This window comes from Taeniopygia guttata, chromosome 2 (genome assembly GCF_048771995.1).
Source record: "Taeniopygia guttata chromosome 2, bTaeGut7.mat, whole genome shotgun sequence".
Classification (NCBI taxonomy): Eukaryota; Metazoa; Chordata; class Aves; order Passeriformes; family Estrildidae; genus Taeniopygia; species Taeniopygia guttata.
The window spans coordinates 128,281,770-128,308,290 of NC_133026.1; the positions used below are offsets into that span (position 1 = coordinate 128,281,770).

At 40.9% G+C, this 26,521-nt stretch overlaps 1 protein-coding gene across 1 annotated transcript; it reads right to left on the reverse strand.

Moving 5' to 3' along the window:
- Positions 1–309: 309 nt before the first annotated feature.
- On the reverse strand, positions 310–26,164 carry CDH17 (cadherin 17). Its single transcript, XM_030266424.4, has 18 exons — positions 26,014–26,164; positions 23,358–23,427; positions 20,486–20,584; positions 19,678–19,815; positions 17,859–17,997; positions 16,485–16,643; positions 15,613–15,812; positions 13,114–13,245; positions 12,440–12,590; positions 11,529–11,744; positions 10,229–10,305; positions 8,784–8,975; positions 7,319–7,563; positions 5,453–5,583; positions 4,309–4,545; positions 2,277–2,393; positions 2,054–2,170; positions 310–1,187 (listed from the first exon to the last, which is right to left on the reverse strand). The coding sequence occupies exons 2-18, from the start codon at positions 23,400–23,402 to the stop codon at positions 1,081–1,083; spliced, it is 2,502 nt and encodes an 833-aa protein (XP_030122284.4). The 5' UTR covers positions 23,403–23,427; positions 26,014–26,164; the 3' UTR covers positions 310–1,080.
- Between the last annotated feature and the right edge of the window lie 357 nt (positions 26,165–26,521).

The window sequence follows — 26,521 nt, forward strand, 5'->3', positions numbered from 1 at the left end:
TTCAAAAGTATATTGTCTTTTCTGTTTAACACAATATTTGTCAGGTTTTATTTATAGCTTAAAAGAAAAGCCTTCCTCAAACTGTCACCAAAAATGCCCTTCTATAGGCATGCTGTCAGGAGAAAGGCTTTTTTCTCTGAGTGTAACCCTGGGTTCAAATACATTTTACTGTAACTAGGATAGACATGGCTCCAGCAATCATTGCATCTGGAATCAGCTGGACATATATCACTCTGGCCTAAGAGCTATTTTTAATCTGTATTAGGTGAAAGTAAGGGTTAAATACAATAGAGAACCAAGCAGCAATGCTCTCATGCACTCTCTCATTTTTTATTTATTTTATAAAATATGCAGGGACTAAAATCTTTAATGAACATTTTTATTCTTATGTGTAGGGGGCAAGAGCAATATTTGCAGCAGTATGATAAAACAGCATATTACCTACATGACTCAGCTTAGTCTTTTTTTAACTTGGAAACTGTAATGAAAGGCCATGGTGCTTCAGAAACTGCTTTTACTATATGGGATATCAAAAAAAGAAAAATTGAAATGTCACATTGATAGTACAAATTCAGTATAATATAAGCAGGCACGACCCAGGGAAAATTGCAGATTACAATAAATTTCGGATCTCCTTTGCTGAGAGTCAGAGACATTCCTACAATTTCATAGGGTATCTTCAAATGTAGTACAGGACTATTCCCCAGTCTGCTGTTCAATGACTTAATGAGTTGGAGAGAGACAAATATGCGCAGGTCGACAAAATGTTGTCCTCTGTAAATTCCATATTTACTTCAGCTGTCAGATGAAGAAGACTTGTCCCATGTATAGATCCCTGAAGGGGCTCAGCATTTGGTGTTGTCATGAGTTAACACTTTAGTCAAAGCTGATAAGCTTATTAATGGCTGCTACTGAAGGTTACAGATGTTTTATGTTTTGTGACTAAACAGTATGATGCACAAAAGTCTACTTTTGCATGCTTATATTGTGTTTGTGATAGTACATCTGTGGGCTTTGGAAGCTTCCCAGTTCACTCATTCACAGCCCAAAGGGCAGTTTTGTCTCTTGATGAAACAGTCATTAAGCCAGTCTGTTGAGCTCAGCATCATCTTTTGCATCTTTGGGATTACTCTTTTCATTTTTCTCTTTGTATCTCATGTGGCAAAACGCACCCGCTACAATGGCACCTGAAAAACAGAGAGTATTTATGTGTAAAGGGAAGAGTAAACTTTTGGAAAGGATGTTCCAGCAAGGGCCATGAACTGCCCTGTAATCCACAGTGCTTTACCTCTTGAACAGGAGCAGCTTTGAGGAAGGACTGTGCAGCATGGGACCAAGAGCATGGACCCAAGGCAGTGCTGGGCAGGATCAGATATCTTGCAGCTCAGAGACCTTCCCCCAAAGGAAAACTTTTCCTCTTGGGTCTGACTGGATAGCAAAGTGTCTAATTTAGCCCCTCCTCCCTTCCTCCCTCTGAGCAGGGATTTGTCATGTTTGTGTTGAGATGCAGTCCCTCATTTATATATTATATATATTTATATATAAAATGCATAATTTAATCTTTTAAAATAATGATGAGCTCATTATACTGTATATAAAGTTTTTTTTCTCTTTATCACTGTTAGAATGAATATGAAAGATGCAAACCTGCAAAGCTGAAATAGGTGAATAAAATGGTAACTATAAGCTACAGGTACAGATACCATAAGTAGGAAGCTTCACTATTTTCACTATAATCTGGATGCCTAAGACAAACTCAAGTCCCTTCCCTGACAGGCAAAGGGCAGTAAGTAGCAATGAAATGACAATATGCTACAAGTTGCAATTTCTTCTGTCCTAGCTGGTTGTTGTGCCATTGGATGTTTTTCTTACAACCAAAAACTTAGAAATTTGCAGCCATCATCACACACAAACTTGGGATCTCTCCTCTTTCACTCATTCTGCAACATGCTTGACAAACATTCACCCAACAAGTGAATTCATGTCAAAAATGCAGCAGCACCATCATAGCTCAGAGATCTGGCTTCAAATCAACCAGGAAGAAGTGACTTACCAATGATGATCAGGACCCCAAGTAGAATCCCAATTGCCTGCCCAACGGTTGGCCAGGAGTGCTCACGGTCTATGTCGATAAAACATGAATTTTCACTGGAACATTTGCAGATGCTTACTGCAAAAGGAAATGTCATGAGGTTAATGAGAAGTTTAGTAGTCACATTTGGTTATTTATAAATGTAACTGCTGTCTTTAAGCTAATAGTTCTGTGCACACAATACCTTTAAGATTCACTTTGTTTTCCAAAGGCGGTTTTCCATTGTCATTAAGTATTATTGGAACATCATACACCTTCTCTTCAAAGTTAGCATGTTTCAGGGACAGGTAAGCATGAGTAGCTGTAAGTAGGAAATGGGACATTCAAGTCAGCACAAGAAAGAAAGTTAGTTCAACATTCATACCAGCTGCAAGAGTTCTTTTTATTTTTTTAAGGCTGCTTTGCACATGACAGTAATTCCTGTTTTCCTCAATGTCTTCCAGGATCTCATTGGTTTGCAGACATTAAGTAAAAAGGGAATATCTAGAAGCCTAGTCTGGCCTTCAGCATAATATGACTATAAAGTTTCCTTCCTAATTTCTACACCAGGCCAAATCTGTTCTTGGGTAGTGCTACACTGATAGCATCCCATCTAGACCAAGAATAGTCTCCTATACTCATAGAGACTATAATCGGCTTAAATTGTTCCTAAGGAAATGCAGGACAGACCATCCTTCTAGTGAACTTACCCTGTCACATCTAAGACTCTTTAAAATCTGGAAAAGGTACTAATAAGCATTGGGATCAGATCAAAGGTCTGTTGATATAAGTATCTTGTCTCCAGAATAAATGGAGATTATGATGAAAAAGCAAGCATGTATTTTATTTCCTCCTCCCTCTCACCCTTTAAACATTTTCAGCTCAGGGACTTCTTGAGCAAGATGTAATTTCTTGCTTTGAACTTGTAGAAAATTTCTGCATAGACAACACCCTCAGACAGCAAGTTCCCAAGTCAGATACCTCCTCATTCTATCTGCACTGTAAATAACTCCATAAGTTTCACTTGAGGGTCCCAGATTTGTGCATTGGATGAGAGAGCAAAGGATGAACCTTTGGCAACCCTGATCATAGCATTCATAATTTTATATCTCTCAATTGCATTTTTTTCCTACTGGCTTCCAAGAATAGAAGTAGTAGCTTACTTTGCTGCTCCTATACACTTCCTTATATCAGGCCATTCTATAACTCTGATTATCTTTGTCACCCTATCTAAACCTGTTTCCAGTTATACTGCATTTTTATGACAGAGATAGAGAGACTGGAGTTCAAAGCTTGAAGAAATGATGGATATATACAGGGGCATAATGATGTCCTCAGGTTTCTTGTCTGGTTGTTTCCTGGTAATCCTCAATATTTGACCTGGTTTTCTGAATACTGCTGATATCACATTTCCATGGAACTGCTTACAGTTCTCCTTCCTGATTCATAATGGCTAGCTCAGCACCCATGATTTCAAAAGTGAATTTAAGAGTCCAGGGTTCACTAGCACCTGTGAATTTTATTGTTCAACCAGATCAGTCTTGTAAGAATGTTCCGAAGTTCTTCACACTTGGTTCCTACTCAAATAACTTTTTATAATGAGTAAACTTTGCCTCCTCATTGCACATTCATATATATTGAGTTAAGCAGATCCCAGCAAAAAACCTTTGGAAAACCGCACGTGAACTCCCTTTACTGCAAGAGTTGACTGTTTACTCCAAGTCCTGATTTTTAAATTATTATTTATTCTTTCATAACTTTAAATTTGTGGCAACCTAGCTTTCTTTAGTGGGACAATTCACCAAACACGTTTTATTAATTCAGACAGGCTCTATCAGACAAGCACTTATTCATGTGCTTACTGTCCCCTTCAAAAAGATCCATTCACTTTGTGAGGCAAGACTTCCTTTTGCACATGAAATGTCAGAAATGTACACTTTGCAAACTGCTCCATTTCTTTTCCAGCAGTGATTTGTATTCATTAAACACATATATATTTCATACTTACATGCTTTTTCTCTCAAAAATATTCGTGAAATTATAGCTTGCAACATACTAGGTTTTACCTCTTGCAAAAAATACTTAATGACTTTGGCATTCTTAACAACCCATTTTTTTTTCTACATGGAACACTGGTTATGCAATAATAATACTGAAAAGGAATTCTGTAATTCTTCATATTCACCAGAGTACCAAGTGAGTCCCATACCATTATAAGAACGGCTGAATTAGCTTACCATTGAATTTTGAGATTTCCCAATTATTTCTTGCATTCATCTCATTCGCAAGGGAAAAAGTAAATTTTGAATTAAAAAACTGTTCATCAGCATCAGTAGCTTGAATGAGAGTTCTCTCTCCTCCACTGACCGGGTAGCAGAAGAAAGTAGGATAATCCGTAGCTATTTGTGGATAGTTGTCATTCACATCACGTAAGTGTAGAATCAAGAACACTTTGGATTTCTGAGCTGCGTTATCTGTCGAGTTTAACAGAATGCAAAGTTACATGAACCTCTTGGATTTGCACTCTGGGCTGTTGCATTTTCAGCTATCACAGAGAGTACACAATCAGATAGGGAGTAAAGGTGGTGTTCTGTCTAAAGATGGCAGAAACAAGGTCTCAGGAGGTCCTGAGGGATTTCTGGTAGCTGCCACTTCTTTTTAACAAGCACTGTTTATTTATCACCAGCTCTTGCTAGCTACAGAGCACTAGCAAGGGAAAGGAGGGAGATCATATCTAGTAGTCTGTCATTTCCATCATGTCTGGCAAGCAGTCACATCCAAAGTGACCAGTGCTCTTTGGAACACTCTTAAGCATGAAATGCCTTGAGTTTCCCATCCTTCTTCTATATACAGGAAATGCAAGCCAAAATTGCAGGATTTTAATGGCTAGAACTAGAAGTCCTAATATATTTCAGACCTCACAGAGTATTAGTTTTAATTACAAAATAAAACTAAATTCTGTAGAAGGTTACAAACTACTCTCTGGGTATGTTTTCAGGAAGCCTAGCCATACCTAGGAGGAAGACTACAATCTTCATAGCTATAGAGAAAAAAGTGGCAGAAAATATTAATACTGAAAACAGTGAAAAATATTGAATCTTCTCTACATGTCATATGATTCAAGAAAATTTAAGACCATACCCAACTTCATGAAAGCTATCTTAATCCTTTTTATCAACAGCATCAAGATTTCTGCAAGAAATTTAAATTCTTAAGAAATATATACTTCTAAGGATACACCACAGGATGTATATCTGAGATTACATGTTCCAGTAATTTTCATGGGTTTAGTAGGTATCATTAGTAGGTATGATAATTCCTCATAAAAGAGTAAGGACAGGGGATTCCTCTGTGTGTATATTTAGTTGTTTTATCACTTACTTAGCTCTGATACAACGACCTCTACTGAGTATATTTCTTCAGTTTCTCGATCCAGAGGGGAAGCAGTGTATACCTGCCCAGTGGCTGAATCAATTCTCAGCCATTTTCTCACATCACCTTCCAAGGAGTATCTTTGGAAAGAAACAGGGTGGGGAGGAAAAACCATATATACTGTTCCAAATTGGAAAAAATTCCAACAAAGCAAATATTTCTTTGTTGACTTTATGTAAAAGCTTGATTACAGTTGTACTCAATGAAAGGGCTCTTGGAAGAGTCGCAGTACCATTATACTACAACCAGGAGACACAGACAGAGGAAGACCAAAATCATCCAGAATAAGAGTGAGAGCAGAACTACAGAAATGCCATCTCTGCTGCAGCCTGTGTGCTTGCAATTCCACTTTGCATCTAAATGGGGAGCCTGGGATGGCACTGAGCTTTTAGTCCAGAAGTGTGATTTGTCCAAACCCCATGTCCGTCTCACCCCATCACATCTCCTACATTTTGGTTTTGATGGGGGCACAAGCCAAGGGCTGGGGGACACGGACCAGTGCAGCCAGGTACCCTATTGTGGATCAAGAGGGGACCAGGATCCCAAGGTGAACTATGGTGATTATCTTTTGCCAGTCTGGAGCAGCCTGTAACTACCATTGGGCAGCCTTGGAACAGAGAATGCTTTAAGCATCACCACATAATTGCATTTATGCAATTGTTTAAAAATTCCAGTTTAAACCCAGGTCCCTGGGTATTTACTTATACAAATTTAATTATGAACATATGACCCAGTTAAAGCACTTGCTTGAGTGGAAGTGACCAAATCTTCTCATTCAATGTTTTTGTTCTTTCAGTACCCTTTACACTAGAAACAGCATGCTTGTACATCTTCTACTTTTTATTTTATGCCTTTTAACCTATTTTTAGCAGAAATGTGGTTTATGTATATCTAAATTCCTGTCATGTGTCTCTGTCATCATCCCCCAGAGCTTCTGGACTATGTGGATCACTTTCAAACTAGTTTGACAGAAGGCCAAACATGATAAGTTCCCAAAAGTTAGGGACAAGTAGAAAGCCAGATGAGAAATCTCTGGGAATAAGAACCCACAGGAGGCCTAAGAGTCACATTGTGCAACTCCATTGACCACTTGGTGTTTTGCTGAATTTTAGTTACATTTCAATAACTGTTTATTTTGAGTTGATCTGTTCAGCACTCCAGCTGGGAATTATATAGCAAAAGTCACAAATAACTCCTCTATCTGACTCAACTGTGTAAGGTACATTTACACCATGCAACACAGTACAGGAGTTGTCTTGCACAGAGCTTTGCATCCACAATAGAAAGAGATGTGTCATCTCTGACAGCTAGGAAAGAAAACGAATTATTTTTCAATTGTAAACTTGAGGCTGTGTATTTTGGTGGAGGTAAAGTTGAGGTTGTGTATTGTGGTTGTTTCCTGTGTGACATGAAAAGCAGCTACTCTCCTACCGGTTCAGGGGTACACAGTATTTGCTTAATTCTTTTGATAAAGGCATTATGGACATAGAACCTTGTTATTCTTAGTCCAGCTCCACCTTTTTCCTGGAGATATAAATTAGCCTGTTTCCCTTGTGGTTTCCTCTTTCAAGGCTGATGTTTGATGTTCACAGCACAGACAGAAATCTGGTCAGAAAAATATTACCCAGCAGTCTGCTGCAGGTGGGTCGCTGGCCCCCACCCCACCACACGTCCACCTTCTACTAGGGGGTAAGACTTCTGTAAAAACAGTATTTCTCCACATGCCAAGTATTGGGCATATTTTCCTTGCACTTCCCTTAGAAAAACTTTTGAAAGCCTAAATTCAATTAATTAATCACAGTCACTCTTTTTTACCGTACAGAATCCCCTTCAGGATCATAGGCCTCCACCATCATGACCAAGGTATTGACAGGGATGTCTTCAGACACCTCTGTTCTGTAAATTGGTTTCCGGAAAGCAGGTGGCTCATCCACATTTGTCACAAAAACTCTTAACGCGGTAAGAGAGCTTGAGTTGTACTGAACGCCTTCCACCAGCGGTTCAGGATTTGTGGCGTTGATCACCAGGTTGTACACAGGCATTGTTTCAAAATCAAGAGCCTGGATGAATTAGAAAAAAAAAGGTTATTGAATCAATGGCCCTGCTGCTGTGGGGAGCTCCAATGAGAAACTAAAAAACCCCTTTCTTCTCAAGGAGGAGATTGCATCGCCAACACAGGCAAAATAAAAGAGAGCTGTCAGAAAAAAATTACACTGGGAATGTTCCATTTAAATGAAACCATATGCCTGTTTAGAGGCCTCCTCAGCAACTGCATTTTCTAATAATGTTGCCACCTGCCCAACTAAGTTTAATAACAATATCCTGTTTACAGAAATAGTATTTATAGCTCTGTATGAGAAGGCCTCAAATGACCTCCGGGTGCCAAAAGCCATGCGAGGGTTGTTACACCACAGAGTTTCTCACAACTGCCTCCTTGGGAAAAAATGAGGCTGAGGCTGATACTGAAGACAGTTCACCAAATGCTGCCTCTGCCTGCACTTGGCCTGGTGGCAGCACACGAGCTGGAGGCACACACTGTGACACCCCTTGGAAAATGAGTGATGGTTTCCTGGACCCATAGTCCAAGGCTCATTGCAAAGGGAGAGCAATTTTGCTATTGAAATTCATGGATGCAGCAAATAGTGTTCCTTATATTCCTGTCTCCATCATTCAGCATATGGTCTGTATCACCTGCTGCAGCTCATGCTGTCTTTAGCTTGGTCACAATTAGTGCTCCCCTCATCAGGAACAAACTGCATCTCCATGCTGACATTGAGGTACGCTGGCTACATTTGCACCTTGCTTTGCAAAGGCCATTAATGGCCAGAGAAACTGCAGGGAGGAGAATCTGCCCTGTCATAGCCCATCACTACCACCACACCCCATGGAAGCATTAGCTGGCTTTCTCTTGTCCAGAAATGCTGCTGCAAAATCACGCAAATAATGTCTTTTTTTTTTTTTGTCATTATGGTGCATAATGACAAAAATTTGGTTTAATTGGCCAGAGCCTGCTCTTCTGGAGAAGCAGCCAGATGCAGAGCCAGTGGAGGGAGCTGCTGGTGGTGGTGAGGGCACAGCAAAGGCAGGAGGATAGGTGTGTGTGAGCATTGCACAGGCACAGAGCCTGAGTCCAGAAGTGGAGCCTCCTGCAGTCTGCACCATGCTTAGGGCATCCCCACCCCACCACCAGTCAATAAATCCCACAAATTATTACCAGGGCAGTAACTGCATATGACAAATAAGTAACACTAAAGGAGAAGAATAAAATCCAGCTATTCACCTTGTTAATCCTGATGAACCCTCGATTTGTTTCAGAGTCTGTCTCTATGATGAACGTGTTGTTTGGATCACCTTCCTTCACTTGGTAAATGATGAGGGAGCTCCCTGTGGCAGGCTCATCTCCATCAGTTGCTTCAATTTCTAATATCACACTTCCTATTGAGATATCTTCTGCCACAGCTATACTGCCATACTGAAGAGAGAGAGGTGTCATTGAAATATGACATACCATTTGTGGATAAGAACTTCAGCACACCCATAAAGCTTGTGACCCACATGCGTAGATATATTTCAACCCACAGCAGCCACACAAAAGAGGGAAGCTTTTAAGCTTTTTAGCCACATATTTATCGTAGGTGATGGGATCTATGTCAGTGCCACTGGTGCAGCACCAGCCCCAAGTCTTTAGCTCCTCTGCAAAAACCAGCCCATGATCATGCAGAAGGAATAGTACAGCTTCTCTGTACTCTGTGAGTGCCCTGGCCACTCATTGTTAAATATTTAATTGCTTCATGCACCATAGGTTGTTGCCACATTGGCATCCCAGATCTTCTGACTCTTTAATGTGTGGCCTTGCCCAGAAGCCTCACCTTGAGGCCAGGTCCTGGACCAAGACCTTGAGGGGAGACAGTGTAAAACCTGCTCTGCAGGCACCTTGTCTGCATGAGACTGCGCTGCCATTGCCATCAACAGAGAGCTGGGCAATGCAGTCTGCAAGGCCCAAAAACCAGCACAGCTTCCCTGAAAGGACAACTATGCCCAACAGGCCAGACAGCTCTCCTGAGCTCACCACCTACATGGCATGCAGGAGTGCTAGGAGCTGGGACACGTCTGTGTACGTACTTCAGCCACTCCAGTGTGTGCCAGGAGGCTTGGGCCATCAGGAAGAAGTAATGAAATGTCTGCAGGTCTGTCCAGCATCTCCACCAGAGAAAAGGCAAGAGCCTGACACCCATCCTGGAATCAGGTTTGGGCAGGGATCACTGGACCACAGTTTCTGGCCACATAGGGCTTTTGATTCCCATTCACCTTCTGGCTGTTTTGGGTACACTAGTGCTGTTTGGAAAGGAGCTTGGGCGGTGCCAGCTTTTTTTCCATTTAGCTGTTTGATTAATTTTAAAGCCTTTTCTTCCCCCTTTCCCTTCAGAACTCACATTTCTGGAATAAACTGCTTTAATAGAAAAATTTATTTCTGTATACAGTTTTCCACTGAGCAAATCACCTTCATTTCATAATTAGCTGTTAGTCTGTCCCATTGCTTACTGTCTAGATAGAGCTTATATGCAGACTTGCAGCAATATTTTGCCTTTATTTTTACTAATAGTTACACAGTTACTTGTTCTGTAAATGGCTAGTTTGTTGCTGACTTCCAATAGACATTGAAGATATGCTCAAACACTTGTCAAAAGTTATTGGAACATCCAAAATGGTGTTAAAAATACTCACATCTGAATTTTTAAAGATGGGAATTTGATCATTGATGTCGATGACATGTACTTCTACATCACAGATTGTTTTGAATTCTGCATGGAAAGAGACAAACAATGTCACACCAGCCTTTCTGCCAAAAAAAACTCTCCTCCAGAAGGGTTCACTGTGAGCAAAAGTTAGCATTGCCAGATTGTCCAATCTAAGCACTAAGTTGAGAGAAGCACTTATCTCAGATATCTCTTAGTCAATGACAACCTCACTCTATATCTTACCATTGATTTTCCCAATTTCTCCAGTACTGTCCCATCCTCTTTAATTTTCCTCACTTTTTAAAACCATATCTATTTACCAGGATGATGATAGCTATGAATTGTGTTAGCCATTTCAGTATCACTTTTCCATGTCAAAAAGTAAACCCTGGTTTAAAAATGCTCTCTTGTCCTCTTGGTCATCAGGCAGCACTCCCAGTTTTGCTACAGGCCGACTTCAGATTAATGTAAATTTAATCACTACCTGAGCAGGGGCACCCATAGCAATGGCACGTTGTCATTTTAAAAGCATAATATATCCATATATTTTCTGAACATGCCTCATGAGTTGAAAGCTAAGGAAAATTCTAAACAATATTGTTTGGATGGAATTCAAATAAGTATCCAAGACAAATCACCAGCTTCCTCTCTCTGGAAGGTTTTCCATCATCTGCCAAAATGATGCTATTTCATTTACATCTTTACATGCTAGTTCCTTCATGCACAGGTTTTGCCTGACTGTAGGGATTCCAGCACAAAGCTTTAAGCTTTGGTATGAAGTTTGATTTCCTTTCCATTCAGTGAATCACAAAGGACTCATGACAATTTACATAAGGAAGAAAATAATTTTTGAAGTTTATTTCCAGCTTAATATTCTCTTAATGTTTTAAAATATTATCTGTACTGTCTGAGCAGCTGTGTTTAATTTCTTGCTTTTTTTTTCAGTTAATTGCCTTTGAAACATCTGAGGGAAAACCGCAATCATGATCTCTTCATTTTTTCCCCCTGTGGAAGGAAATCTCTTTTTGAAGTACTTGTTAACAAGCTTCCCAATTTAGCCACACTCTGTCCTAGAGCTGGTTCCCTTCCATGCTTGCATTATGAATCATGATTAATCTCTCTGCACGTCAAGAACAGTGCAAATCCCATGCCAGAGCAAGACAGCTCTCAGTGCTACTGCCTATTCAGCAAATCCTCCTTGCCTTCCCACATCCCTTAGACACTGAACACAAGTCATGCCAGTGTGGACAGAGTTATTCCAGTGTATAACAGCAGGCATTACTTACTTGAATCTGTCACCAGGACCTTCAAGAAATACTTGGCTGACTCGCGCTTGTTTAAGGAACGGCCAGTTAATTGCAAAGTCCCAGTGTCTTGCTGAATATAGAAAAGATTCTGTACGGGAAATTCAGGTTCCTGACTTTGGATTTGGAAATGCAGACGCGAGTTAAGGGTATCCTTCTTATCCATGTCCGTAGCAAACACGGTGCCAATATTACTTCCTGTAGCAGAGCAGAGATGGGAGTCAGACAGAATGCAGTGGTCCCATTTCTTCACAGAAATACACAGTGACAACAGTGATACCAGTGCAAAGAGTAGAGGGTCAATAAACATAAAGCTGTATGGAAAACACTTCAATGGACATGCAATCTTTTCACTTCAGGGAGTTTTTGCTTTATCATTTCAACATACTGGTTTGGGGTCAGGGCAGTCCAAAAGACTGTAACAGCAGACTCTTCAGTCCCAAAACCAAATAACTGATGTCAAAACATTGGACAGATTTTGGTAATGGTCCATTGAAGTCAAAAGCATTATGCTGGAGTTGCAGCTGGATGAGGGAAAATGGGCTCATACCACTTTAAGAACAGAATTTCTTGTATTGATAATAGAAGAGGTGTTTTTCTTTATACAGTCTAAGCAGTTATCCAAATCTGTGGTTGTGGAAAAACGCAGATTTATGTTTTAAATAAAACAACACTTTTAAAGTGGATGTTTTGAGTCTGTTTTTCCCAGGTTCTTGAAATCCTTTCCACAAGAATTATTGAAGGGAAAGCAGGAGGGCTCTTTGCATAGGAAAATATTTCCCTGAGACAGCCACGTTTTAATCTTTTGGGATCAGAATTTCTAGCTTCATACACACATAGCTGGAAACAACAGGACTACAATGAGGTGTATAAATTAACAGTTCTTTTCTTACCTCCTTTTTCATTTTCTTGAACTTCAATTACGGTGAGGTCCTGCTGACACACAGGGGGATTATCATTGATGTCTTCCACAATAACATGAATTTGCAAAGGCTTGTCCACCAGTTCTCCCGTGTTATCTTTTGACACCACAAAGAATGTATACTGCAACAAGGATATAACAATTAGATGGTTTGAATGTCCACTGTGACAATATTTTGCATTTTAGTATGTAACTACAGGAATATGAAATATCCTCTCATGAGTTTGCTCAGTATTTTCTCTCTGTTTAAACCAGAACTTTTCCATTACCCCTTAGCTTCTGAGGCCTGAGTTTTCAAAGGATTTTAAAATCTGTGGTCCCCAAGGTCTGAAGCAGTTCTGAAACCTCCAGGTCTCCTTTACTCTCCTTTACCTCTTACTTGTGCACCTACAACCCTGCCATAGCTGGTCCATCCTGTACATGGTACATATGCTGTGGGTTACTGCCAGACCCACTCTAGGGTAAGAACCTGAAGCCTGTTTACAGTATAATAGGTGGATGAACTTTCACATATATCACATCATTTCCAACAGAAGTGACAAGAAACAAAACTTTTATCTATTCTCGCCTTCCCATCCCCTTTCCTTTCTGTTGAGCTTCTTGCTGTGCTCTCTGCCATCAGTGAAGTGTTATGTGTTCACTTACAGTATCCCTTTCTTCCCTGTCCAATGGCTGGGTCACATAAATATCACCATTCTCACTGATGGAAAATGGGAGCCTTGGCAGCTTTTCTTTTTCAAAAATGCCATAAATTACACCTGGTTCATTTGACTGCACCTAAAAACACAAACAAACAAACAAACAAACAAACAAACAAACACACTGAGTCAGGATAGGAAGTCAGAAGTGTAGAGTGAGATTGAATAGGGATTATTTCTGGACCACAAACAGAAACAATTGCATTCCTATTAGCTTCATAAACCAGAAAATTAACAGTTTGGTGGGCTCTTAGGATGAACTGCAGAAAATCAGACTGATAATCCACCTCTTCCCTCTGAATTGTGTTGTGAAGCCACTTTACCACTTTTCTCCATCTGTTCAGATGGGATAAAACACATACCTTTTTAGAAAAGAATTTTATGATATGGAGATAAATAGTGATTATGAAAAAAAAAAAAAAAAAAGCAGTATTTGCATTTAATACCTTGATATTAATGATTTCCTCTCCTAACACTCTCTATTCCTGCCTGTTGTTTTGTTTTATTTAATTCAGAGAAGAGGAACAATGAAACAGTACTAAATTAGAAGGAGCTGCCAACTCCCTCCAGGACAGAGAGGCCCTGCAGAAAGAATTATAAAGAAAGATAAATTATAGAGATGGACAATCACCAATTGTATGAAATTTAACAAAGTGACAGATTCTGCATCTGGGATGGAGCAATCCTGGTTGTATGTATAGTATGGGGAACGAGAGGCAGAAGAGCTGCTCCACAGAAAGGACCTGAGGATCCTGATGGTTGCAAGTTGAATATGAGCCAGCAGTGTCCTGGCAGCCAGGAGGGCCAACCCTTTCCTGGGGGGAACAGCATCACCAGCCAGGCAAGGGAGGGGATTGTCCTGCTCTGCTCTGCACTGGGCCAGCCTACCTCGAGTGCTGTGTGCAGTTTTGGGCACAAAATATAAAAAAGACATCAAGCTATTAGAGAGTGTCCAAAGGAGGGCCACGAGGATGGTGAAGGGTTTGGAGGGGAAGCCTTAGTAGGAACAGTTGAGGACACTTGGTTTGTTCAGCCTGGAGGAGACTGAGGGGAGACCTTTACATTCTTGTGAGGGGAGGCAGAGGGGTGGAACTGATCTCTTCACTTTCTTGACCAGGGGCAGGACTTGAGGAGGCTCAGTTGGGGGAGGTCTGTGTTAGATATCAAGAAAAGGTTTGTCACCCAGAGGGTTGTTGGGCACTGGAACAGGATCCCCAGGGAAGTGGTCACAGTACCAAATCTTCATTAGTTCATGAAGCATTTGGACAATGCTCTCAGGTACATGGTGTGATTCTTGGGGTGTCCTGCACAGGGACAATGATCCTGATGGCTCTCTTCCAATACAGCGTATTCTATGATTCTGTGATTCTGTGAAAACAAATACCTGGTACCTATCTGTAAATAGGTGCATGCACACTCTTTACATTCATCAAAGCATATGAGGAAGGCTCTTTTCTGGGGTGCCACACATTTACAATGAAATGAAATACACAGACTGGTAAGTTAATGGATATTAAATTAATATTTATGTTCTATATAGCAGCAACTGCATTTCATTTTCCCCTAGGCAGAATCAATATGCCATTGGCTACCACCTGAAATTTATATAGAGACCCCAGAATGGGTGCACCCTTACATGTTAGTCTTCCTTCCACCTGTTTTCATTCTGGATTTCCTTGGGCTGTCACTGAGGCTAGTGAGAATAGGACCAAGCCAATTACTCTTGTGAACAGGATCCATGGAATCCTGCCATGTTCAAGGGATGACAGCACTGGGGGTGTCATTGCCAAGGCATTTTTCAAAGTCAAATATTTCTGAAAGACTGTTGGCCTGTTAGTTAATATGTACTGATGTATACACTGCTATTGGCTTGTAGTTATCAGCAAAATATTTTGTGCTTGAACTGTGAAAAGAGGAATATTGGGAATGCAGGACATGAAGGAGGGTATTTCAGTCCTTTCAAAGTACTTTTGATATAGCAGTTGTGCTGCATGATACAAAACTAATCACAGCAGGCATCCCTGAGTGTGAGGGACTGCTCACAGCAGGGCTGTTGGGGAGCTGGTCCCCTGCCATGCTCTTTTGCAGGTGGAAGAAGCTAACCCCAAATTAAGCTCCAAAAATCTCTTGGTTTGCTCAAAGCCTGGAGGACCCATGACTGGATTTTGGTCCCAAACTGAAAGGCAAAGTTCAAACACTCAAGTGTTTGTATTGACTGTATGTCAGTCACATTCAAACTATTAACTTTTGTGCTAGCAAAAAATCAATGAGACCTCCACTAACAATCATTTCCAAAGGATGCCATATGAAAAAAATAGCTGGAAGGTGTCAAAGTCCTTCTGAAGAACCTGGTGTTGGATGCAGTGGGGACACCTTCACAGTTAGGTGTGAGGAAACAATTGTGTGATACAAGGAGAAGTTCAAGGAGTGTGGTCAAAGACCCTACCTTGCTGATGTTGACAGGATGGACCTGGGTTGAGTTTTCTTTGATGTGAATGGTGGGGGGAGCTTTCCACAGGCTCTCCTTCACAGTGATGATCACATCGACACTGCTGGTGAAAGCATTTGTTGTCGTCCCTGCCATGTCCTTCACGGAGACAACAAGTATGAAGGTGTCCTGCTTTTGAGGATCCAAGTAATAAGAGCCTAGAGACAGAGCAAAGAGTCGGGAGAAATGACACAGAGGCTGTGGGGGCTGTTAATCTGCCCGCTGCCTTCTACATACACTATGGTTCTTTAACTGCTTCAGATTTAATCCTTAGATAGTCCTTTGGGACAAACCTCAGCAAGCCACTTCCTCTGGGTTCTCTGAACGATGCAGCATAGCATCATGTGGATGGAATAATATGAGGCCTTTGTGCTGTGGTCTCATTTTGTGCAGAGGCATCACTGAATAGCCCTCGCCCCAGTTAGGCACTTTTCAGCCCAGCAGAATAGATGGGTGTTTCTAAATCATTGCAATTTGGTTAGGATCACATGTCCAGCTGAGTTTTCTCTGCCTTTTTCATGTTACTGTTTTTGGGTTTCTAGATTTCATAGCAGAGAATTAATTCCAAGATATGACACACTGTAGTCCTGAAGGCCAGAGGACCTATCTCTCTTCTCAGTATACTTTTAGATCTCAATCTCTATTTCTGATAGCTTGCCTTGAATTTGACAGGACGAAAAACAAGTTGCCCAAAACTAGGGCTTTAGTGGAGTGTGTCCCACTGACTATATTTATTTAGAATTTAGCATCAGACCCTTGTTGTTGTTTTGTTCCTATACATATCCCCAAACTCATACTTGCTCTTTGCAAACAAGAATCTTTTTACGTACCTTTCCTGCTTGGTGAAATTGCTCCAGTTACATTATCAATCTGGAAAAGCATTTCATCATAAGGGTTGGGAAAATGATGGAGAATGCTGTAAGACAGTTGTGCATGGAGAGTTGTAGGATCATCACGGTCAGTGGCATGGACATACATGAAGGGCTTGCCTGTTTGGATTGGAGAAGAAACAGTCGTAAGAGAAGAGACTGAACCTTAATACAAAATCCATTTGAGCAGAGCTCTCAAACCAGGAAAGCAACTTATGGGGAGCTACCAGTGTTCCATAATGCATCTCTCATGGGAAGCCATATGCAGAGCTTACACTGCTATATGCCATCCCACAGGTCAACCCTCCACCAGCTCTGCTTAGTAGGATCACAGTAGGTGTGGTGACCAGTTGATGAAGAAGGTGACAGAGTTAGATCAGCAGAGAGCTCTCTATCACACATGAGTGCCTGAACCCAGAATTCACCTCACTGGGATCTCTCCTTAAGGCCACTTTGCCGCTCTTACACAAATCACTTGAACCCAAAGCACCTTGATAAAAGTGGTGCTTGACCTGTAACACGGATACAATAAAAGGACAATCATACAGTGAAAAAAATATGGAAATACTCAGTAATGTAAGTAAACTTTTACCTTTTGTGCACCAGTGCAGCATTCAAATTCTTTTTGACTTGGATGCACTGAAGAATACAGTAATATGGTTCAGAATAATTTTCTGACCCCATGGAGGTTTATATGCGTATTGTTTAGAAAAAGTTTCTTCTTGAGTCCATAGCCACAGCAATAAGACTGTATGACTCCTTTGGTTTATTTCCAAGATGTAAGTCTCAACTTACTTGCATGACTTTTGGACTGGATCACTACAATTCATACTCTAAGACTCTCTTCTAAATGTTAAGGTTTAGCCCGTGTTCTGAGAAGCATCATTCATGGCAAACACATACCCCATATCTACCCTGGCACTTTCTTTCACTGATATGTAAAGACTCAGATAGTTTTAGCATTCTCTTTCTGTATAGTCTTTGGTAGCCTGTAAGTTTTAAACCGCTTCTAGAATAAGTTTTTTTGTTGTTGTTTTTTGGGTTTTTTTATCAGAGCAATGGAGAGAACAGCAATTTTTGTCTGTCAAGTGACACTTGCAAAGAATAAGTAACAAAAAATATTTTTGATTGCACTCATCACTTCATCACTTCACACCACATAGTGGTCACCTCTTTGCCATTCCATTATATTATAGAGGCTTTCATCTTTATTTTGTACAGACCTGTGGGAAGAAAAACGGATCTTTTTCCAGCTTGTATAGCAACCACTTTACCTTCCTGCTTAATTTACCTACCTTCCTATTAATGATAATATTTAATTATACTGGCAGTTACCTGGACGAGAGTTCTGCCTCACTACTCCATAGTACTTTGTCTGGTTAAATTCTGGTGGGTTGTCATTGATATCCTCCACATATATTGTAACAGCATAGGGACCTTTAACTCTCTTTCCGCTCTCATCCACACTTTCCACCTGATTTGAAAAAAGAAGGAACAGCAAGTAAATATTTTCATGCAGATAAGTTAGAGGCATAAATTACTATCAGGATGTCAGATGCCAGGTCACTCTTACTGTCATGCAAATCTGGTGAGAGCCACCACTGGGTAGCTCCACATACAAGGACAAATTTGCCACTGTAGCTCCCTGACAAAAATTTGTCACAGTATATAATGCCAACAAAACAAAATAACCCATTTCTGCTTCTGATGACACCTTTCAGAGGACAATTTCCCACTTCCAGGTTCAGCAGACTACTTGTATTTTTTCACAGCTTAGAATTCATTGGTGTTTTTATTTAATACCAATATATACTTTCTAGCAAACAAGGGGAAAATCCAACATGATATAGCATTTATAACTAATTGCTATTATAAATATAAATCAGAAAAATAGTCTGATAGAAGGGTTAGTAAAGGAAAAATTAATTCTTAATTCTAATGACTTTTTTTTTCACACAATTTGACTTATTTTCCAGCCTTCTTTAACTTTAAATCAGCAAATATATATCTGTCACACTTAATTTTGTTTGCACATAACAGATAAAATCATGATTATTTATGCCTAACCAAGCATAACTTTTTCATTCTGTCATCACTTCTTGTCTATAAATGATTCACATGCTTAGGGTTATTAACTTCTGGGGCTAGGAAATTGCCCTCTCTAATTCCAATCTCAGCTTTAGAGCTGAATGTGAAACCATGAAACCTGAAGTGCTAGGCTTTAGAAAGACTGCTAAGGCTGGCTAAAAAAATCATCATATACTTTGTCTGTTCAGATATTGATCCTCTCATGATCATCTCCTCAGCTGCTAGTGCCTCAGAAAAAGACAACACTGTTTTTGACATGGGTTAAGAGGACAAGGCTATACTGAGACCCAGAGACTGCCCATCCACTGCTCCATTCTCAATAGTGTTTACACTAGTGAGATCCTCCTGAAAAGGGTATAATAGCAGCACAAAAGCATAAAAAGTATAAAGCACAAAAAGCTTTTTCCTCTCTTAGAGTCCAACAGCTTCCAAACAGCTTTCTGCTGTTACCTAACAGAGGTTAGACCTGTGTTGCTCTGCCTAAATGTCTTTCACTCACACTGTTTCACAGAATCACAGACTATTCTGAGTTGGAGGTGACCCACAAGCATCATCAAGTCCAGCCCTGAAGTGAATGGCCCACACACAGATCAAACCTTGGCATTATTAGTGCCATGCTCTAACCAACTGAGCTAATCTCAGTTTGTCACCATGTATATTATAAGATTTCTAAATTATTACAATGGTTCATTTTTCCATGCCAGACATGGAACTCACCCTAACAGCCTTCAGGGATAACAAGAGGAGCTCATTCATGAGGCTGGATTTTACTTCCAGTCAAGTATTCCCCTCACATTAGGAGAGTTAAAGGGTTGGTGTTGGCATCACAATTTTTGTTTCCTGAACATAGCCTTCCTCTGATAAGGAGAATTTTCCTGTTCAATCTTTGAGAGCTACAAAACCGTATGTCTTCCAGCAAATCTTGATATTAAAAATGAAAAGCCTGCCTGTAAACACAGGCAAAATAGAGGATTCAAAATTTCAACAGATTTCTCTTACTATCAGGTATACCCAAAAAGGATAAAAGTAAATACTTCTCCCTTCCTATTTTTCATTGAGCTTTTACCTGCAGCTTGTGCACTTTTTTGGTCTCCCAGTCCAGAGACCCATTGATATACAGGATGCCTGTCCTCGGCTCAATGTCAATAATTCCAGCTTTTTCACCAGACGCTCTAAAACTCACAGCAGGTGACTCAAGTTTGAACTACAATGGGAAAAAAAACAAAACATAACAAAACCAGAGGGAATAATCATAATTTTTTCAGCATTTTTGCCATAATAAAAATAATTTCATACTTTTGTGACTTTTAAAATCTATTGAAAACAGTGTGTTTGGCTGGGAGAATGATATTCCAAGAGTCTGCTCAAACAAGTCTGCTCTTTTCTGATCCTCAGCAGAGGAGTTTTCACATTATTTCCTGAATGCTGCAAGAAAGCCCATCTGCAGTTTGTTTCCAAAGCAAACGTCTGCTTAGACAGGCTTTGTCTGAGCATGGGAATGGAAAAAAATGACACACATCCTCCATTTGCCTGGGAGCTGGATCTGTCCTTCTGTGGTTATGGCTTTGGGAGGAAAACCTCAGAGTCAAAGGAAAATGATGACACAAGTTACATGGAAAGAAATTCTCCAGGAATGTTGATTTTATTAATCCCTGTCTTAGGATATCCTCTTAAAAATGTGTTTGAGAGGGGGTTGTCTCCTGCTCTTTGCATGTACACTCTTGAACTCCCAGAGAGGGGAATTAAAAAATAAGTTTGGATCCTCTTGGGGGACTGTTCTTCCCACCAGCACAGAAACAACACATCATATGTGGTCTCTGTGTGCAACCTATGGGGTTCTTGACCAGAGTGGATAACACGAGACACTTGATTACCTGGTGAAGGATGCGTGGACCCCCTCCTTCTTGAACAGAGAAATCCATGTCCTTCAGAGGTCCAGTTACACTCAGGCCCTCCAGATTAAGCCATATAGCCTGGGAGAGAGAGAGAGGGAGAGAGAGGGATGAAGGAAAGCAGCTGAGGGATGTCTGCTGCCACCACACACAAACAGCAGCTCCCCACCCCTGAGCCTGTGAGCTATTTTGCTATAGTATAATGGCAGAGACTCTTCCAGGTTTGCACTGAACTTCTCCAGGCTCTTCAATGTACGTAATTTTTAAAAGTAGTTGGTTTATTAATTAATTAGAGAACAAAGGCTTGTGCCCTGCACTTTTCTGACCACTACATAATTAAATGAGATTGGATCTACCTTCAAGAGCAAACAGAAGAAGAAAATAGATGAATGTAGACTAAGACCAAAAGGGAATTCATAAAATCATTGCTGGATCTGCTCTGTGTCCCCAGCAGGACCATCCATGACCCATCCAAGAGCCACAAAGTGTTGTGAAAACAAGTGTGCCTGGAAACTGAATATCACACCTGGAGATGAGGAGGAGCTGTGGCTGCACCCCAGTAATTTCCCCAGTAAATCAAATCTTTGTATGGGAATGAGGTGGCCCTCCCTGGGTCCCTACAGCAACCCCATCAGTGCCACAGCCATCTGGGCAAGCCACTTGAGCCCTGTGCCTTCAAATCAATTGCATGTGAATGCAAACCACAGAGAGAACAAACACGTCTTTCAGATATTTGGCTTTTACCTGGTGGCAAAAATGTCATACAAATCTGTCTCAGCCTCTGTTTTCTTCCTAATGGCTGACAATGTCTTAACATCATGTTTTTTCCTGCCAAATTTTTATGAATTTTATAATCACACACTCCCCAGTGCCCAAAGACCTCCACATTCCTGCCCTAACATTCCAGGAGTGTTCTTGCTTATAAACAAACAAACAAACAAACAAACAAAAACAACAACAACAACAAAAACACAAAGCAAAAATGAGCCTCTCAGGGCAGGCCTTGCACACAACGGTTCACACTGTGGTTCAGATAATCAACCTGCTTCTTCAAAGGCAAGACCAAGATTCCCCAAATTCCCTGTCTTCACCACCCACCTTGACAACACTGAGGATCTGCCTGTCAGAATAAGGGTTCCACTACTTGGCTGCACAGGTAAAGTTTCTTTTCTTCCACAGTAAAAATTAATTTATTTTGCTTTACAGATTTAGAGTGCCATTGCCACCCTGTCCATGACACCACAGAGTTGAGTGTGTGTTCCCTGCTGCATGACTTTTCCTCTGCATCTGATCCTATTGCTGCATGGACAGCTATTCAATTTCTCACAGAAAAGCACAGTCTGCATATTACCAAGGGAAAGCTTAATTCAGCCTATGACAAAAACATAGCTAAGTTCAGCACAATTCACCCTAAAGCACTGCTGTGTGTGTGTGTGTGTGTGTGTGTGTGTGTGTGTGTGTGTCACAAGGAGTGTTTCAATAATTCCATATTGCTATTAATAATAGCCAGAGATGCTCTCCCGCTCACCGACAAGGCTTTGTGACTCCTTTTGAATAAAGAAAAAGCAGAGAGCTGGGGAAGGAGAGGGAGGGATGCTAGTGAACACTAGTGTCAGCAGAAGAACAGCAACAAATGCAATCTGGTAGTTATGCATCCAGGAAAATGCACTTTGCAGCTACCTTTTAATATTTTTTGCAAAATGCTGACTGTTGTCCTCACCAGGGACCAGATATCAGGACCCTGAATCTGACCTGCTCCATCTATTCACACGTGACACAGGTTGGAACAGCCTGGCTCCTGAAGGCTTTTCCTGAGGCCATTTTATGGACAGATTTTGCTTTATCATGTTTCCTGCCATGGAGGAACAAAGGCTGATGCTATAAAAACCAACAGGGTTTTATAGCATCAAGTTCAAAGTGCAGACTGTGAAACAAGTAAGCAATATCACGGCTATCATTTAAAATTACTTTATGTGGACCATAAATATTTCTAAACATATTTCTACTGCATGAATCACTACTCAGAAGCTTGAAGGGCAAAGAGGCTTTACCTCTTGGTCCATATCCATTGGTATATCTTCTAAAGATGGCTATAATGCTTGCAGAGTGGCTTCATGGGGGGCAGTACTGCCACAAGCAGCAGCTTGTGAAATAGGAAGAGAAAAGGAGGAGTTCACTGTGGCACCACTCAAGGTCTCCATATTCTGAGGCATTTTTTACTGAACTTGAATTTGATACATTTTTCCAATCTTTTCTGTTAATTTCAATTGTGAAGAAGAAGTCATCACTGCTGTAGCCTTTACAAATATCAGTAAATCTATTGTATTTAATACATAAGGTTCATAAAGAGCATAATTAATACATTTCAGTTCCAGAAAATCCTCTGAAAAGGGAGTCACATGAATCAAATAATGAGGATACATAGGTAATATGCACAGTTTAAACTATGAGCCATTATGTGTCTTAGAATACATTTAATATGTCAGCACATGTATGGATTATAATGCAGAACTCATGATACTGATGTTTTCACTCTTTGGTGATTTGTTGCAGTATGTTTAAATATTTTCTAGTACGAAATTCACGTATTGGAAACAGTGACATCTAAAGAGGAAGTAGAGGAGGGAAAACAAGTAAATGGTGCCTTCTAGGCTTTTTGAAGTTGTTTTTTTTTCCTAATGACTGAGACTTGTCGCACGCATGTGCTGGGACACACCCAGAGTTTCAGCCACTGTGCTGGCACCAGGGCCTGCCTGACCTGTGGGCTGGCACACCCCATGGATTGGAGCTCTGAGGCTCGCAGGCAACCTTTGCTGTTTGCTCACAGATAAACAAAGGAAAACCTGTAACTCACCAAATGAATGAGAAGCAGAAATTGAAGTCCAGACAGCTTAAGCATACTGGAATATGCTTTGCTTCAGCTCCTGCAAAGAGATGACAATCACTTTAGCCCCACAGTTGGCCCAGTCTATTTGCACACCAAGGCAACAGCTGAGTTTTCCTGAAGCCGCAGGGAGAGAGCTGAGGAGTCAGTCCTGAAGAAGCAGCTGCAACCCCTGGGCTGCCAAGGAAGGCTGTGCCCATCAGATTGTGCCTGATGCAAGAGATGCAACATATGAGATCGCCTAAGAGCTCTCAAAGATTGAACCTGGCGTAAAAAGCCATGCAACCGCATTGTTACAATGACCCTGTACCACAAACCCATTTTAATTTCTGCTTTACTGAAAGCAATGAGATGTTCACAGGAAATGCTATTAATTACAGGACAAAAGTCTTGCAGAGACCATCCTGAGATGCCTGTCTTCTGATTTCAAAAATCCAACTGTTTCCTGCAGATTGCAGAGGCAAAGGAAGCCTAAGGCATCTGCACCGCCTAAAACAATGTGGTTACTGGAAAAAAAGGGTTTCCAAGTCCAAGGAGCACTCTTTGCCTCAAACTTCAAAGAAATGCTGCGCACACACTTCCACAGTTTATATTACATCCTCCTGAAAACTAGATGTCTTTCCCAAAAAGCTATCCTACTTCCTCACTACCTCTGGATTTTAACAGAGAGGATCAGGCCAGTTCTGGAAGGAGGTGAAGCTGGTGTACTGTGCTGCCATCTCAGTGGTGCTTCATGTTATATGGCTCACACCTACAGGAATCCTTCCATAGATCTGTCCCGAGGAGGTCCCCAATACGGAGAACACAGTGTGGAGGCACAGCTCCCTCCAGATGCCTTCCTGCTTGTGCTTCCCATCACACCATTGCCACCCTTCTTTTCTTTCCTCAGTGACTGAACAAAAAGGGGATCTGTAAATATAGAAACTGCTACCCACACTACTGTTCTCTTGAGCACTCATTCTAGGACATGCCACAGGAGTTTATCTTCCAAATCCCAATCTGTTATACTGTGTGTGCAATTACACCCTTTGAAATACTGGGCTCTTTCCTTAGGCTGGAGATAACTGTATGGGTACTGGAAGAAAATAATATGACACACTTTTGAAACCAGAAGTGATCAGGAAAATCATTAAATTTGTCAGGAGACAAGGGCTGAAATTGAACTCCCTGTCAATGCTTGGCTGGGATGCTGCCTTAGTGGGTCCTTCACAGATCTCTTGAAGCCAGAAGAGATGGCACAGGCAGGGCAGAGAGAAGAAGAAGACACTTTGAACCTCCTGGAAGGACACTTCAAACCGAAACTGTTGCTGATATTCTGGTTATACAGTGCACGAAAATTCTTTCAGTTCCTCTGCCTATACAACCTCTCCCCTCCCCTCCCTGCCACTCTCTTCTTAACATACTGGCCTGCTCCTGCTGCACTTAGTAGCCATATTAATTACTTCAAAAAACTAATTCCTTATTAAATTGTGGCAGAAGGTACAAAGTACCCAAGGTGCTCCCTCTCCATCCTGTAAGGCTGCAGTTTGTGCCCAGGCTGTCCCTGCAGGGTTTTGTCTGCCCCTCTGGAGGAGGCATGGCTGGAGGTGCCCCTTTGCCCACCAGTGGTGGAGAAACACCAGGGAGCTAAAAGTACTGGGAGAGGCCATCAAAAGGGAGGAAAAACTGTATGGGGTGGTCTGAGGTACCATGGTCTGGATTCAGGGAAAAAAAGAAGGACTTACTGGGAGAGGAGAAGTTTCAGGGGAAACATCCCACCTTACCTTTGGGGACAAAAAATGCTGGAAAATTAATTTATAAATGTGTCTGTGTCATGGTCAGGTTCTCCTATCCGGATCCAACTACCAAATGCAGCAGTGGAAATTCAGCCATTTCACAGTTTGCATGATAAGTGCCTTTGATGTTCCCTTCTCATAGAACATAAACATAACTTCCTTATGTCATTAATGGTGCCTATTGCACCAGTTCTTGGACGTTTATTTTTCATTAATCCTTGAACATTTATTTTTGGGTGGAAACTGTTACCAAGTCTCATGAACTATCTCACAGCCAAGGACCAAAACCCCAAAATCCATATTCCTCTGTCACTCAGAATAGAGTTCCATATAAAAGTTTTCAGTAACAGGCAGTTTCAGGATTAGAATAGCATCAGCTTAACTAAAAGCAGCTTGAGATCTGGGTTGAGGATCAGAGCCATATTTTCTCCTTCATTTCTTAGCTTCATCTCAGTGCTATATCCCTAATAATCCCTCATGTTTCCCATGACTGAAGAGAAATCTCTAGGATAACCATCATACAAATATTCCAGTGACTTTCAATAATAAACATTCAGAGAACAAAGAATATTCCCAGAGATTAAAGATCAGTAACAATCACAAGTATTTGGTTCCATGGAAAAAAAATATTATTTTTCTTTAGTTGATTGATTTCAGATGTTCAAATTCAGCACAGAGAAAACAGAGGAAATTGATCCAAATCAAATATAAACCAGACTAAGCCTTAGCACAGCAGTCATCCATTTTACAGGGACAGCTGAGTTCCTAACACTGCCTGAAAATCCTTTAGCAAAACCCCTGCTGCAGCTTTTAAAATCTTTCTGTGAAATGTCAGTTAGATCATCCCTTACCTGTAACATGAAAAGCTTATTTTGCTCTAAAAATGCTTCTTTCTTTCAGCTATGGGAATCACCTTTGCACAGGTTGGTGGTGATGTCTGTCTGTGCTTATCCAGTTTATAGTTCCTCAGAATTGCCCTCGGAGATTCAGCAGCTCAAACATTAACTGCAGGACAATTATTGATTCTAATGACTAGGTGTGGTATGAAACAGCAGCCCTGTAAGGAAGCAAGGTAGCTCCAAGGTAATTCAGTCTTCAATATTTTTACATCCTTTGTGATTTTCTTTCTCACTTAATTTTTCCCAGTCAGGCTGTGAGAAAAGAACATGCAGGGCATGGGTTGGAGCCACAGGGGAAAGACAGCCTTTCTGTAGGAGAGCGGGTGGAGAGGAGAGGGCATCGGCCTTGGGTGGAGAGCATGTTTGCTACTTGCCTAGTCACAGGAATAATTCACATTCAGAAGACAAGAATTTGGGCATAAAGGTGGCTTGTTTTCACAGCAGATCCTTTCATGGGAGG